The following is a 16,416-nucleotide window of genomic DNA, read 5'->3' as shown; positions in this document are numbered from 1 at the left end:
ACACACAAACACACACATGGACGCACGCACGCACAGAGACTCTGGGTTAATTAGCCTCTTAGATCTGAATTACACGCGCTCTCGAACAAAAGGGAGTGCAGAAGGAGAAGTTAAGCTGTCGGCAACCTTACCTCTTGCACATTCTACAGCAATTCGAGGAACGCTAGTAGAACTTTCTAATTCAGTTTTGCAGATCTGGAGGAATCACGGCATATAAATAAATGAATTTCGATCAGATTCTATCTGCTGTGGGTGGCTTTGGTAGATTTCAAAAGATTCTGTACGTATGGATCTGTCTCCCGCAGATCCTGTTGGCTTTTCACATGATGGCCAGCATCTTTACCGGCGCTACGCCTCCGCATTGGTGCCGGAATTCGCCATCGTCTCCCGAATCTGATCCTGGAACGGCGGGTAACATCTCTGATACCGGAATGGCAAACCAGAACTTGATCGTCTCTTTCTTCCTCAAGCGCACGCAAGCCTGTGGACTTTTTGTCAACCATAGCAGTTCTGCCTCGTGCAGTCATGGATGGGAATACAGCCGCGAGATATTTCACAGCACCACTGTCACCGAGGTCATGTAACTTTCCTTTCATTTAATAGTTTATCACAAATGGACTATTCCCCACACCGCCAGCACCACCACTATCACAAAAAAGTGTAACATCAGTATTGGAATTTGACATGGCATTCAATTGTTTAAGTGACTGATTATATCAATGAAGTGTGTTGTTTTGTGTTGCTTATACATATGCAGTGGGATTTGGTTTGTGACAGAGCCAGTCTGAACAGTCTTGGGTCCTCCATCTACATGCTGGGTTTATTAGTTGGAGCAGCTGTGTTTGGAGCAATGGCTGACAGGTATAGTACTCCATTCATATACTATCCAAGCTTTCACATACACCTTTACACACTACATTGTACCTCTTCTAGATACACCTTTACAATACATACCTCTCTTCCACATACACCTTTATACTACAGTGTACCTCTCTACTCCTCCTCACTTATCTTCCCTGTCTTCCTGGTGTTTGTTTATGCCTGTTCCACACTCTCCCTTCCTTCCCCCTCACTGCTTTGTCACTTGCATTTTATCTCCCTCCCCCCTTTGCTCCTTGCCTTTCCTCCTCCCCTTTCACCTGTTTCACTTCCTCTGGTCCTCCATCCCTCTCTCCCTCTCTCTCTCCCAGGTATGGACGTAGGTTCTGCTTGCTATTGTCTCTGGCGCTGCAGGCTGTGTTTGGCATCTCTGTTGCTTTTGCTCCCAACTTCCCCACATACGTGCTGCTGCGCTTTGTGCTGGGAACCACCATCTCTGGAGTCATCATCAACGCCTTTGTGCTGGGTTAGACCACGTGTGCACATACTCATAAACAACACACCCACCCACATGCACTATACCAAGAGGCCACAGGCACTAGACAGAGCAGTTGGAAGTTTGGATGGGCTAAGTCACCCATATTGATTTGTATGAACAATGCTGCTTGAAGAAATACACTGTATGACAAAACTATTGGGACGTCTGCCATTACACCCACAGTAGCTTCAATGACATCTCATAATAAATCCAGTTTGTCTCTCCTTTATGGCTGTAACAGCTTCCACTGTTCTGGGAAGCGATTCCTCAAAATGTTTTGCTCATTCAATCAGAGGAGTATTGTGGGATTTTTTACAGTCTATGGGTCAGGCACAGATGTTGGACAATAAAGCCTGGCTCGCAATCTCTCTTCGTCCTTAAAGGTTTCATGATTTAGAGAACCCTGTTCTTTGCAAGTCAGTCAAGTTCTTCAATACCAAAATCACTTAAACATGTCTTTACGGACCTTGTTTTTTACACTATGTACAGTCATGCAAGTGGAAGGGTTTTTTCAGGGGTTGGGCCTGGGTAAGTGAAGGGAAATGTTTCAGTATACCAAGACATTTGTGGACAATTAAATGCTTCCAACTTGGGAACAGTTTTAGGAAGTCATTTACAGTTCCAGCATGACTGTACCCCAGGGCACAATGCAAGGTCCATAAAGACATTGTTGGGCGAGTTTGGTGTGGAAGAACTTTACTGGCCCACTGAGGACCGATTTCTCTATGCCATCAAACACCTTCGAGATGAACTAGTAGAGAGAGCCAGGCCTTCTTATCTCACAGCAGTGCCAGACATCACAAATATTCATCTGAATGAATAGACACAAATAACCACAGACACTCTAAAATCTTGTGGAAATCTTCCCTAAAAGAGTAGAAGAGTAAAATCTTGTGGAAATCCTCCCCAAAAGAATGTAATCTGCTACAGCTGGAAATGGGGGCCAACTCCATATTAAAACTATGGATTTTGAATGGATGTCATTTAAGTTGCCGTGGATGAAATGGCAGGCGTCTCAATACCCTTATCTATATCCTGTATTTGGAATTATACAGAAAGCAGAAGTCGGTTAAGCTCTTATTTGATGAGTCAAATTTTGACCTAGATTAAGCTACTCAGTTGTTTACATTTTGATAATGAATGGAACTCTCAGGCTCAAGAGGCTTCAGGTATATAGCATGTGTGTTCATGTGTCAGGGTCAGAAATGAACAACTCCAGTGTGTGCTGACTGATGATTGAATGACCTTTCCATTAGCAGGCACAAAATGTCTTTATGGAAGGTAACATCTCATTCAGTTGGCCTCAGCCTGACCCTCTATCTTTGACCCAAGATCAAGCCTTGACCCCAGCACCTTAGAACAGGATCTTCAATTATGAATAGTTAATGCCTGCAACATGGCTCACTATAGACTATAGCAAAACATAACTGTAGATACCAGTAGAACCAGTATAGTGACACAGGTGGACATATCTGCATGTGTTCTCTTGCACAAAAAGTTTTGCAGATGCATGCCACCTTTGTAGGGAGTATCTGTCTGTCACCAAATGTTATCAATAATTCAAATAACCAAGATAAAGATAATTTTGACTCGAGTGATACAGCACCCCACAAGACTTGATTCTGACCCCAGTTATGACACGTTGACCTGAAGCACTTGCTTTCTACATTGGACCCCTTCACAGGCACAGAGTGGACGTGTACCCAGCGCCGCATGCTAGCAGGCATTTTCACAGACTACTTCTTTGGAGTGGGCAATATGCTGCTGGCGGGCATCGCGTACCTGCTGAGGGACTGGAGACAGCTGCAGCTGGCCATCTCTGCCCCAGGAGTCCTTTTTATATTTTACATCTGGTAATTTAGGCCATGAATCCACACACACCAACCAAGGTGTCACACAGTTGAAAGAAATTCTTCAACCACTGATGAACCGCTCTAGGTTAAATGGCATGCCGTTTGTTTTCATACAAAATGTTCCTCCCAATGAGAGTGCTTCTTCATCATAATTTAAAAATTTCCATAATATAAGTGTGTTTGTGTGTTTGTGTTGTCTTACTGACCTCAGGCTCGTCCCTCATTCTGCACGCTGGCTGCTGGTGAAAGACCGCACAGAAGAGGCAGTTACTCTTCTGAGGAGAGCAGCCAAGGTCAATGGACGACCTTTCCCCTCTTCTGCGAAGGTGTGTCAAATCTTATCCCAAAAGTATTGAGCAATGTTGTTAATGTTACCAATTATCAAAAGGATTGGGTCAAATTGCACTTCTTTGTATTGTATTGTATAAGTGCCATGACTACCCAGAGGAAAGGAAATTCTAAATATATTCTTGTCTGGCTTATTTCTCCTTGCACAACTGTGCTCAATTTAACATGAAGGCTTTGTCCATTGTCTCATATTTAGTTGTTTGGGCTGAAATAGGTTATTTTATAAGAGTTGAAGTCCAATTTAAGTTCAACTTATGATTCCTCTGCTATTATTGTGCTGCTAAAAAGGTTTTACTTTTAGGAGAAACAGGCCAAAATTTGGCAAGGGCCGATTCATTTTTTTGACAAGACTGTTGTAAGCAGCAATATTTTCTTCTGGGTAATTATAAGAATGAAATAGAGATCATGTTATTGTTTAATCACTGATTATACTACTGTCAATACTGCTGGACTAGATGTTCTACATGCCATAACCGGATGGACATCATAGGCCTCATCTTTTTTCTCTTGCCCTTTCTGAGTGCTCTAAAATCTGGCCTCTCTCCTGCGTCACTCTTGCATCTTTGTCTTCCATCGGTCTGTCCTTCTCTTTCACTGCCCTCTCCTCTCCACTCAACTCTATTCTTATGGACGGGCCAGAGACAGATGGGCCTGCCAAACGTTCCTCAGCAGTATGCTCCAGGTTTCTCCACTTCCTAGGATTTTTTTTTATGAAAATATGGACAAACATAAACTCACTTGAGATGCATATCCTTATGTCACATTTAAATACCGTAACTAATAAAGGTAGTTCAGTATTTTACCAAACCATGCCTTCCGTGAAAATGTACCTCTACACCAAAAATTTAGCCCAGCTAAATAATGTTCAAGAAAGATTACGGTAAATCTGTTATTAGTTTGTTCCATATACTATGTATACACTAGAGGTCTGCGCGGGACTCCACGCCCACCCGCTCCCGCAATATTCTATCCCGCTCCCACATTAATGTGTCATTTTTAGTCCCGCTCCCGCCCGCATCTGTAACATGATGTCCCGCTCCCGCCCGCTAAAGCCCGCATGCAGGAGGGATAGCCTATTCAGCTTTTCTTTCTGTCTCACGAAAGGAGCACACACACACCTGAGAAAGACTCCAAATGTCAGTTTCTTGGTTCTGAATGTAGGCTAACAACTGAAGTAGGCCTAGTCTGCCCTCTTCCTCTGTCATGCTTTCGATTTCAAGTTTTGACAATGAGCAGCAGGAACAAATTGAACCCACGTAAACGACAATATAGGCTATAGGCCTGCTATCCGTCAGTTATGCTTAAACCTCGTTTTTTAATGCTGCCTAACAGAACATCCAGCTGAACTATAGTTATGAACACTACTTTAATCATTTCCATATTTAATTTTATGCACATATTTAATTTTATGGGAGTGCAGTGAATCATCGGTTTGTCCCGCACCCGCGAACGCCCTCTCATCCCACCCGCTCCCGCAAAGAGCTTTTAAAAGTTGTCCTGCGCCGCACTCTTTTGCTTCGGGACCCGCGGGTCTACCGCGGGAGTGCAGACCTCTAATATACACCTTACAGCTTCAAAATCTTTTAAACCTCCATATCATTTTTTTTTATCAAAACATGCAAATAGCATAACTGTAATTACACAATCAGTCCAGACATTATTTTCAGCATATTATCTCAGACGTTATTGTGTTTAAATCCATCAGTATTATGTGTCATTTAAAAAAATCGCAAATCTTGACCATTTATCATTACAATATCATGTCATCGTCATAGTTTTCTCATTATGTCCATGATTTGTCTTTGTTTAATCTTGGATCATGACGTCTATAGTGATTCTGTGCTCTCTGTGTGGACAGCTGGAAAGGTGTGATATCGTTGGAGAGGGGAAGGGTCAGTGTGGCGCCATCGACCTGCTTAAAACTCCACAGATGAGGAGGAGATCCTTCATCCTGTTTTACCTGTGGTACAGAAACACACAGAGATGTACACACACACAAATGCTTACTGAAAGCTGAAATGATAGCATTTGCAGACATGGGCGGATTATGAACTTTCGGGCCCCTGGGCCCAGATGTATTAAGGGCCCCCCACTAATTGTCGTATATGTGGGATGGGGGAATTTTTTTTAAATTTGTTTGATGTGATTTCCTGTATTCTGGTGCATTTTGGGGATGGCCAATACTAAATTCAATCAGATTCATAGCCTACATCCTGATTTGTTGATATTGAGGCAATGATTCCATGCAAAGGCTTGGGCTTCAGGGCCCCCTGACCCCTTGGGCCCCTGGGCCTGGGCCCAGTAGGCCCGTGCAGTAATCCATCCCTGTTTGCAGATAACATTTGCAGTCTGTAAGTGCCCCTATCTGTGTTTTCTTTTTTTTTTTAATCATTTTCAGGTTTGTAAATGTGCTGGTGTATTATGGCCTCTCTCTTGGTGTGTCCAGTCTGGGGGTGGATCTTTACCTCACACAGTTCATATTCGGATTGGTGGAGATTCCAGCCAGATCAGTGGTTCTGGTGGTGTTACCATGGAGTCGCAGAATTCCCCAGAGCTTTTTCATGGCAGTGGGTGGTGTGGCTTGTCTCCTCACCCTTACTGTGCCAGCAGGTAAACATGCGGATCATCACAAACATGTTCACCTGTCTAGCAGCCCATAAGCCATCTAAATGGGGCCATATCATACGCTGCTCCATTATTCCTTTCCACAATGTCCTTTTGTTCTTTACTCAGCTGCTGTTGTTTTTAAATGAGCGCCATATATAAATGGACACAGCCATTCTGTTGTTTGTTTCTTTTTGGCTTTCAGGTAACCCCCAGGTGGTTACAGCTCTGGCTCTGGTTGGAAAGTTTGGGATCACCGCCTCCTTTGCTGTTATTTACATCTATTCTGCTGAGCTATTCCCTACAGTTCTGAGGTACACGTCAAATTTCACACAAACCCTTTCCTTTAGACCAGCCTCTCTCTCACACACACAGACATACACAGAGCTAGGATTTCTGTTACTGTCTCTCTCTCACTAACATAACACACACACACACACACACACACACACACACACACACAGACACACATATTAATTCTGTGTGACTTTCCTCCCTGCAGACAGACAGGGATAGGCATGGCTTCCATGTTTGCGAGAATGGGAGGAGTCCTGTCCCCTCTAATCAACATGCTGAGAGACCCCGCCCCCACCGTTCCCATGGTGATCTTTGGCTGTGCCCCTCTACTGGGGGCAGCTCTCGCTTTGGCTCTGCCAGAGACGGCCAACCAGCCACTTCCAGATAATCTCCAGGATATCCAGGAGTGAGTGACATGCACACACACCCATTGCATAACACCATCAACAATCACTAACACATCAAATATTTGGTGCAGGTGCTGTGTGTATATGCACATGAAAGGGGCTCTGTGTAGGATTCGAGTTGTCTTCAATGCACCATGATGTTTGCAATTAGTACAGGCCTGACCATACGTGGTACAAAGTGGTATTAGAAGAGAGCGCCAGCAGCTGGTTTGCATGCTAACTTTAGAGGATATCTGGGCATCACAGAGCATACTGTAGGTGTTTTTTACATTACATTAAAATGCTTGTTTCTTCACATTCAGTTGCTATTTTATAAACTAAAAAACAACTACATATAGCACCTTGAAAAAAAATGAAAGGCACCCTTAATAGTTTTACCGTAATAGTTTTACCTTAAAAAAACGTTTCCAAAATCATTTTGATGGCACGACATAACCTCATTACATGATGAACGGCATTTCTTCCTTTGTCTGAGCCGCTCTCTTTAGGCGATTACCAACCTAGCAAAAAAAAAAAAAAAACGAAACGGAAAACAGCTCCTATGCTACAGGAATTTGGAGATCATTTTCTAAAGATGGCTGTCGGTGCATTCCCTATATATTATATCGGAGTTATGCTTTGTTGCAAAAGATGCATATTTAGATTGTTTATTATTGCGCTTCTCAACTGTAGGGGGGGCCGAGAGCAAATCTTGTTTAGTGCTGTTCTAAGTCTTGTTATAACCATATGCTTATGTCTTCCTCTCATTCTCTTTACTGTAGACCTTCAGTGGGGATCAGCCAGTCTCACAGTCCATCAGAAGGACAGCAGCTGCAGCACTTGGCACCCGATTCTTGACCCAAAACCACTGACACACAAAACACGCACAAGCTCATGAGGTTGGGGTTGTTAAAGGAACCGTATGTAAGATTGTGGTCAAAACTGGTACTGCAATCACTTTCAAAATACTGTAGAGCGGTGTATCCCCTCCCCCTCCCCCCTGACTGGCAGAGCTGGCAACCCGGATGCCGAAACACTACTGACTTTGTGATTAGTAGATAGGTGGTGCATCAGGCCAAAACACAACATGACAACATCGACATCAGTTGAGGACTGCAACTTCACTTTTTAAATGACAATATCTTGTCCGGACTACTGTTGTCAGTGATATAAGTATTTGAAATGAACATGATTTATTAATGTCTAGTGACATATCAGGGCCATTTTATGATTAATTGAAATACATTTCTTACATACGGTTCCTTTAAAGTAGGGAGCAATGGGTGAATGATGGGAAAATAAAGGTGAATTGCAGCTAATGGAGAGCATGAGCAGGGCATGACAGCATGATGAAGTGGGTGATGGGTATTACATTGTAACGGGGGCAAGACAGGAAATGCTCTGGAGGCTGAATTTGAGTACTAAAAACACTGCTCTGACTGTGATCCAGCTAATCCCACACGGTGACATGAGTGGAACTGGAGCAGCAAATCATTACTAGGTCTTCGGAAGGCCATTTGCATTTTCTGTGTTCGTGGAACGTAGTGAGAATATGCTAGTGAACTATGTTTTCTCATCATTGTTAGACCAGTCATTTTAGTATTTGAATGAAGTTGCTTAACTAGGGAATTAATACAAAAGTGATGGAGAGTTAGTAGGGGAAATGTGATGAGTTCCAGAGGTGTGTGATCATAAGTACAGGACCTGCTATGGTCCTTTACTTATATATATGCTGCACTCTTGTACAAGGCAAGGTTGCACTTACGGCTCCTACACACAGTTGTGTTCCGTCAACGGCACATGCCAGTGGGTGTTCCCAACGGTATCTATGCAAATTACTTGTGTAAGTATAGCCGTAATTGGATTGGCTGGTGCCTTCTGTTGTTGTCCGTCGGTGCAGCAAAAGTTGAACCAAAAGTTGAAAGTTAAAGCAACGGATGACGTAAGCCCATGTAAAGTGGACATGATGTGTCTCCAGCACTGCACCGCACGCAACTGTGTGTAGAAGCCGTTAAAGCTGTACCAGTGTACCAGTAGATGTGCGATTCAAAATGCCTTTGAGAGCTGTTGCCATGTAAGGGTGTATTCCAATCACTTAGAGTTAACGTATCAAGGTTACTCACAAAACTGAGTAAGTGACTAAACCACATACTTGGGATATCCCCTTGAACTCTTTAGGTACACCACACAGTACATGGACAAGTGATGTTAGTGTATATGCAATCCATGGTCTGTATATAGTGATGTATATAATTTGCTTAGATGTAGAGGGGTTAAGGTAGGTCAAAAGACAGGCATTCTTTCAATAGGCTTTGATATGTACTTCATAAAACCAATAAACACTCCAATGCACTTACACAGTCCATACTTTGATGGCAAAAATAGCATGTGAATGTACTGTACCGGTACATAAAAATAAAATGTGACAGAAAGCACAATAAAAATACACTGACTAAATGTATCATCCATCACATTTTTTTATTAAAAAGTAAAATCGTCGTAAAATGGATGGTCTTCAGACCAAAGTGACATATGTCGCATCAGTTGCCACTCCACAGTTGTTTTCTTTCATTGACATGAGGATAAAACCACTGTTGCCCCAATAACTTGACCAGCTATTCTTCACCAGCCAGTAGGGCTGATTATCCAGCACCCCATAACCCACTGCAAGTACTGCATGGTCCAAGTCATCAGTTCCATTTTCTGCAGAAAAAAACAGAATTCGAAAGCTTGTTAACAGAAGATGAACTACATGCCTATTGATAGTAGACTTCACACATGGTAGTGTATGAGAATCACTGGACAATAGTCCATAATTATAGTGTTATGTTGAGAATGTGTATCTGTATAAATGATTGTGTGTGTGTGTGAGTGATAGATTGGAAGGCACTCACTGCAAGCAGGTTCATAATACACTCCGTGGCTGTAGAAGGTGAAGGACTTGTGTGCAGCATCAATGCTGACTGCATTTGGTCCGTTTTTGAATAGCGCCACCTTCAGGGCTTGTGCATCACCACTGGTAACATTGGTGTAGCTTTTCACACGCGCAGTCAACTTTGAGGTGTTATAATGGCAAAAACCATTCTGTGAAAACACACACACTGGACTGATGAACCCAGACAAATATACATTTCTGTTTCAATGGCAATTCCACAAATCCATCCAGCATTTGAAACATTTAAAACTTGCATAAAGTCATACGATTTCTTCTAAATACAACAGGATTAATTAGAAATCCCAAATCATTTCAAAAACTTCAAAAGTCTTTGGTAAAATGTCCTTGGAGCTGATGACTGGGCAATATAGGGGGAGACCTTTTCTGCTAAAAATAATGGGTCAATACTGGTCACTGCTGCCAACAGTATATATATATATATATATATATATATATATATATATATATATCAGAATATACCTCAACAACAGTGCATGTATCGTGCTAAATAACCATGTACCACCATCAGTGTGTGAAAACTCCTCCTACCATGCAAGTGTAAGCTCCATAGTAATCAGTAGTGCTTACCAGGCCAGTATAGGCTCCATAGTCATAAGTAGTGCAGTAGTGCTTACCATGCCAGTGTAGGCTCCAGTCATCAGTGGTGCTTACCATGCCAGTGTAGGCTCCATAGTCATCAGTAGTGCTTACCATGCCAGTGTAGGCTCCATAGTCATCAGTAGTGCTTACCATGCCAGTGTAGGCTCCAGTCATCAGTAGTGCTTACCATGCCAGTGTAGGCTCCATAGTCATCAGTAGTGCTTACCATGCCAGTGTAGGCTCCATAGTCATCAGTGGTGCTTACCATGCCAGTAGTCATCAGGTGTAGGCTCCATAGTAGTCATGCAGTAGGCTGTCATTGGTGCTTACCATGCCAGTGTAGGCTCCATAGTCATCAGTGGTGCTTACCATGCCAGTGTAGGCTCCATAGTCATCAGTGGTGCTTAGGCCAGTCCATAGTCATCAGTGGTGCTTACCATGCCAGTGTAGGCTCCATAGTCATCAGTGGTGCTTACCATGCCAGTGTAGGCTCCATAGTCATCAGTAGTGCTTACCATGCCAGTGTAGGCTCCATAGTCATCAGTAGTGCTTACCATGCCAGTGTAGGCTCCATAGTCATCAGTGGTGCTTATGCCGCCATGTTTCATGAGCCACTCATATGCCCTCCATTCCTCTCCGCCATCACAGCCATTATTCCCATAGCCCCAGGTGCAGTCCACCAGCATCTGCTCCGATAGCACCTGCTGCACTCCCGTCTGCAGGAGGGCAGCGAGAGAGGGAGAGGGAGAGAAAACACAGGGGGAATGTTATTTCCAGCATCAAAGAAATAATCAAGTGACAGATTGCTGTGCCTATATACAGAGTACTTTAGAAGTTGAGCAGTAGTCAGTTAAACACAGGTACAATCAATTGGATTTGATTGCCCTATTATGACTAGTTTAAGTCACAAAGATTCCGCAATACATCATCAATAGGACATTTTCACTAATTTAATTAAACAATTAATGTGGCACATTTCCTCTTAAGTTAGGAAAATGTGTGATGTATTTAAACACAACTGGATATTGTGGTGGTCCAGGTGAGCATACTGTATATGGAGCGTCCCAACTCCAATATGTTCATTTTAATGGTGACCATTACCTACCTACCTACCCTCCATGTACTGACACTCAAAATGACTATACTATGATCTGCCACTTGTTTAATTACACCTTGAGTGTGCCCATGTAGCATACATGTTAGGTGTAGCATTAAAGTGTTTAGAGACACCTGGCTGCCTACTTGAAAGACTGAATCAATGTGGCATTACCTTCAGGAAGAGTGCTCCCTCTAGAGATCCTGCTGTTGCAAAACTCCAACATGAGCCACAGATTGCTTGATCCTTTACTGGAGTTACAGCACCTGCACACAGATACAGACATATTCCTTTATACCAAAGTTAGAATACTTATTAGCAAAATGACAGTCACATGGCAAATGCGCACGCGCACACACACACACACACACACGCGCAACTGGTATTAACAATAATAACAAAACACATGAAAAGAGTCAAAGTCAAAAAACCGTGACTGAAATATATAGATGGCTGAAATAGGTACCATAGAGTCTCCAGTCCAGTGATTCTGGGGGGGTGACACTACGCAGCTCTTTGGAGAAAGGCAGACCCCTGTTGGGTGTCCGGTGACGCCTGCCCCTAAGGGCAGCCAACTCGGCAGAAGAGCGATCAGCCAGATGATTCACAGCTAGGGTGTAGGTCAAACCCTGCCTGTTCTTAGAGTGCACATATCTGAGGACAATACAAAGGCAAAAAAATGTTTAACATGATTAGACTATTTGCCCACGAAGGTGACTCATTGGGCAAGACTGCCATCTAGAGGCCAAGAATATATGGCCTCAACTGGTGACATTTAAACACACACACACACGTTGAGTCACAGAAGTAGAGGGGGCATTCCACGACTACACAACAACTGCCACATTTACAAGAAGCACCTGTTCCCAGAGAGTGAACAGGGAGACAGCACAAACAGGCACCGCTCCCCTGCCTCACTGGAAGAGTTACTTTGGCACTGGAATGGAACCCAAACTTCAGACTGGGTGCTGAGGCAGGTTACGAACAGTGCAGCAGGAAAGCGGGAGATGTGTATAAATGAAGCACACTATGTAGAGGCATTGCTGCAGACAGTTAGTGGGAGTGTCCTTCTTGTGAATGTCCCCTTTAAGTATACTAACTGACCACATATTGCACTACCAGTTCCTACCAGAGCAGGGATGTCCCTCTCTATATCCAAACAACTCCTGAAGACCCAGCTCTTCTAGCTCCATGCTTAATCTGCACTTACCACTTGACTAACCCTCTTCTACAGTAGAACGGTCACCTGATTCTATCGGCTCCCACACACAGTTGCGTGCATTGCAGTGCTAGAGACGCATCCCGTTCACTTTACATGGGTTCACGTCATCCGTTGCCGAACTGAATTGTGGGTTATACCTCAAGTCATTTGCATAGCTACCGTCAGGAACACCCACTTGCATGCGTTGACGGAACGCAACTGTGTGCGGGAATCATAAGCAAGTAGTAGGGCTGTGCATTGCTATTGAAATATCAATATATCGTATCGCCACTTGCACAATATATCGTATTGCCACTGTCGCCAAATTTTGATATTTTTTAATTAAAGCATTAGGCTGTGCAAATATGTCTATCACAATATTTTTCTTCATTATTTGTCTGCTGAATCAGTATAAAGTGATCTACATTTCATACTGCCCAGGTGGTATACAGCAAGTAGTCTTTCCAGCTCCATTTTTACATTTTCAACAAAAGTGAAAATGTGATAAAGGGCAAGGCATCACGGAAGATGCGTGTATCTGTGTGGAGCATTAGTGGGATCAAATCAAGCATATTTCTACAACTCACCGCACATTGTGGACAAACGTGTGCTCACGTTCCTCATGCTCCTTGTCATCCTTGTACTGACGTGCAAATTTCTCCTTGAAATGGCCGAAGAGGTGGTGGGCATGACCCACTGGGGATGTGTGCAGCAGATCTCGAATAGGATTGACCAGCAAGCGGTGCTCTACTCCAGGGCCAGGGAATGGACCACAGGTCATTCCTAGAGAGATAAAACAGATAGCAGAAAGAAGGAGAAATGTTTTCCTGGAGAAACACCCATTGGTCAGCTAGTAGCATTACTTAAAATGTGCAACCAAAATAATAGATTGATTTTAAAATGTGCTCTGGGCATTAAATGCGTGTGTACGTGTGTGTGTTGCGCTGGTGTGTATGTGTATACCTTCAGGTAAAGAGAAGTCTTTATCCTCAGTGTTTGTGCTGAACTCAGTGTAGTCCAAAAGGTACTTGTCATAATGGGATCCCAACAGGGTGTTGTAGCCAATCATTTCATAGTGAACAGGTGTTGGTGGTGAGGGTCCTCCCTCTGGCCGTGTCACCCACAGGCTGTAGGTGTTTTGTTTAGGGCCCATTTGAGTGACATTCTGCCACACCTCACATAGGATCCCACCAAAATACTCCGTCCGCACAAACTACACAAAAACGCATATATTAAACATAACCAAACATGATCAAAATTCAGGGGGTTCAAAACTCTAAAAAGTCAAAACTCTCACACACACACCTGGAAGCTTCTTGTGTCTGGCAGTGCCACTTGGGGCAAGACTGGGTCTTCCTTAGTTCCATTGACCTGGAAACACTTCATGACATTCATTTCAGTTTCTGTGGTAACAGGGGTTACCTTATAAGCAACTCCAGCAGGCTTCTGGGCACTGAGCTGGTAGGTAGAGACTTGACCTAGTGATAAACAGAGAGGGTGAGCGTGTGAAAGTCAACATGTGTTTAGTTTCCCAGATATATATATAAAACAGACTTGTATAAGTCCCTAGTTTGACAGCAGAAATTGTTAAGCACACAAGTCATGATCAATTTCACTTCTCCTTTGACTTGACCCTCTTGAACTTTGTAGAAATCACTTACATGTTGTGTAAGAACTCAAGCGTTAACAGAAACGCAATTCAAGACTTAGTGCTTTATGAAGTCAACACTCGTGCCCTAAAGTCAAATTGAGGGATTGACTAGCAGTCCCTCAAATACACAAACAGAGCGGACCTTAACCTGTGTGCCGTGAGGGAAAGTGAGGTATGTTGTGGGATATTAAGGAACCCAATGTGTTTTTATACGGGCTCATGAAACAGGCTGAGTATCAATGACACAGCTTCTTAATTAAAAAGCTCAGTCAACATCATGTGAGCATATAGTATGCCCATCACTGTGGTCATAAAACTTGTCACACTTTGTCATGTGTGACATAATCTATAATCAGCAACCATAAGTCTGTGTGCCTTGGTGTTTTGGTTTGACCTTTAGTGTGCCTTAGACCCCAAAAGGTTGAGAACTTCTGCCCTAACAGATGGTTAACCGAGAGAAAATCTTGTTCCCATATCACAGGTTTTAGTCTACCCACTAGCACATGGGTCTTCCCTTCTCTAGGGTAGGCCTACAGGCCCCAGTCCAGTGCAGCACTGGGCTTCTCAAAACTCAGGTTAGACAACTAGGTTGGACAGCTAGGGTGTCGCAGAGTGCTACTGCATTTGGGAGATGGAATTCAGAGAGAGCATGTCTGCTTACCATGATAATAATCAACCCGGCTTCTACCTCCCTTCAAATCATACCAAGCCTCAAAAGGTTCCTTGATCTCCGCATAAGGAAGAGAGATGACTCCTGCACAAATTTACAATTACAGTTATAATTCAGCAACACATCAATCTCAACATTGAAAGATACAGCTTTATGTAGGCTGCTTTAAAAGGCAAACAGCAATAAAGGATCCAAAACTGAACACAGCAACACACTGAAATAAATGAGCATTTTGAGTTATAAATGTTATAAAGGCTTTAGAAACAGAGCTGGTTGTTTTTTAATTCAGGGAAAGGACAGAAGTTGCGTCTATATATAAACTACCACAGACAAACAAAATTGCAGGGAGACCTTTCACGTGATATGCCTGTCCAAAGTCTGGCACGGCAAGGAGGGGTGTGGCTTTGATCTCTGCGGAACAAGAACACGAGTTTTTCATCAGTAAGGTTAAAGTCAAGAACCAAATTCTGGAATCTCGTGTTAATTCTGAGCCAATACGATTCCAGAACCCAACAAGAAACCCAAAGTAGCAGGCCTACTACGCGTTGCCCTAATTATGACAATATGATGCAAAATTTAAGAAATCATGAGGTCAACAGTTCCCTGAAATGTGTAACAGACACACACACACACACACTTTCCACAGCCCATCACCCTTTAGAATTAACCCGCTTCAGATTAAGCAGAGGCCAACCATGGTTACAGCAACAGAATCTTAATAAACCAGATCGCCTAATGATCTCCCTTCGTCTCCTTCGTCTCAACCTACCTTCCACGGCAAACAGAAGAAATGCGAACAAGAGCATGGCCCACATTGTTAGCATTCGATTACATTAAACCTGCTCCACCAAAAACAAACGACTGGTCTCAAAAAGTATCACAATGTGCCTGACCAGCAGACGACAAAAACTTCAGTGCTGACCACTTCTCGAAGTGCAATGTTGCTTCATTGCTTCAACAACAACACAGACAGAGCAGACGCGCGGTTAAACTAGTAGAGTGGCTAGCCTCGGTCATATGACAACGAGGTTGAACGTCACCTGATGGATCAGCTGATGAGACAGCGGACATCTTTGCTAGTGCTGCAGGATTTTTAAAACAGCTGTCTAGAAAGTCTGATGTTGTGCAGCTCTGGAATATTATTTATAGATATTTTAATAGAAAGCTCTAGACCTGGAAAAAGACCTGGACATTTTTGTGAAAAAGTTTTGCTCAGTAATAATAGGCCTGCACACGGGTTTCCCGTTTACCAACAAAACTAGATGCGCGCGCAGCATGGGCGGATTATGAACTTTCGGGCCCAGAAGTATTAAGGGCCCCCCACTAATTGTGGTATATGTGGGAGGGGGGGTTTGGGCGTCCTCCCCCAGAATTTTTTAAATTTGTTTGATGTGATTTCCTGTATTCTGGATTATTAA

The 16,416-nt window shown here is 43.3% G+C and overlaps 2 protein-coding genes and 1 non-coding gene across 3 annotated transcripts; 1 reads left to right on the top strand and 2 right to left on the bottom strand.

Moving 5' to 3' along the window:
* The first annotated feature begins 221 nt into the window (after positions 1-221).
* si:dkey-166k12.1 (solute carrier family 22 member 13) lies at positions 222-7,861 on the top strand. The gene is made up of 10 exons (XM_048243449.1): positions 222-575; positions 758-861; positions 1,191-1,345; positions 3,042-3,210; positions 3,422-3,536; positions 5,417-5,523; positions 5,957-6,168; positions 6,368-6,476; positions 6,665-6,865; positions 7,628-7,861. Exons 1-10 carry the CDS (start codon positions 222-224, stop codon positions 7,701-7,703), a joined length of 1,602 nt encoding a protein of 533 aa, XP_048099406.1. The 3' UTR covers positions 7,704-7,861.
* A 1,443-nt stretch (positions 7,862-9,304) lies between these two features.
* On the bottom strand, positions 9,305-16,005 carry zgc:110239 (uncharacterized protein LOC550326 homolog). Its single transcript, XM_048243448.1, has 11 exons — positions 15,768-16,005; positions 15,350-15,409; positions 14,990-15,082; positions 13,983-14,155; positions 13,641-13,890; positions 13,265-13,460; positions 11,943-12,130; positions 11,651-11,742; positions 10,935-11,096; positions 9,740-9,929; positions 9,305-9,548 (listed from the first exon to the last, which is right to left on the bottom strand). The coding sequence occupies exons 1-11, from the start codon at positions 15,820-15,822 to the stop codon at positions 9,361-9,363; spliced, it is 1,647 nt and encodes a 548-aa protein (XP_048099405.1). The 5' UTR covers positions 15,823-16,005; the 3' UTR covers positions 9,305-9,360.
* Positions 12,335-12,469, bottom strand: LOC125295372. Its single transcript, XR_007193663.1, has one exon. It is a non-coding gene; the product is annotated as a small nucleolar RNA SNORA54 (small nucleolar RNA).
* Positions 16,006-16,416: the final 411 nt, after the last annotated feature.

Source organism: Alosa alosa, chromosome 5 (genome assembly GCF_017589495.1).
Source record: "Alosa alosa isolate M-15738 ecotype Scorff River chromosome 5, AALO_Geno_1.1, whole genome shotgun sequence".
In the NCBI taxonomy this organism is placed as follows: domain Eukaryota; kingdom Metazoa; phylum Chordata; class Actinopteri; order Clupeiformes; family Clupeidae; genus Alosa; species Alosa alosa.
This window is presented reverse-complemented; position numbering and strand designations above follow the sequence as displayed.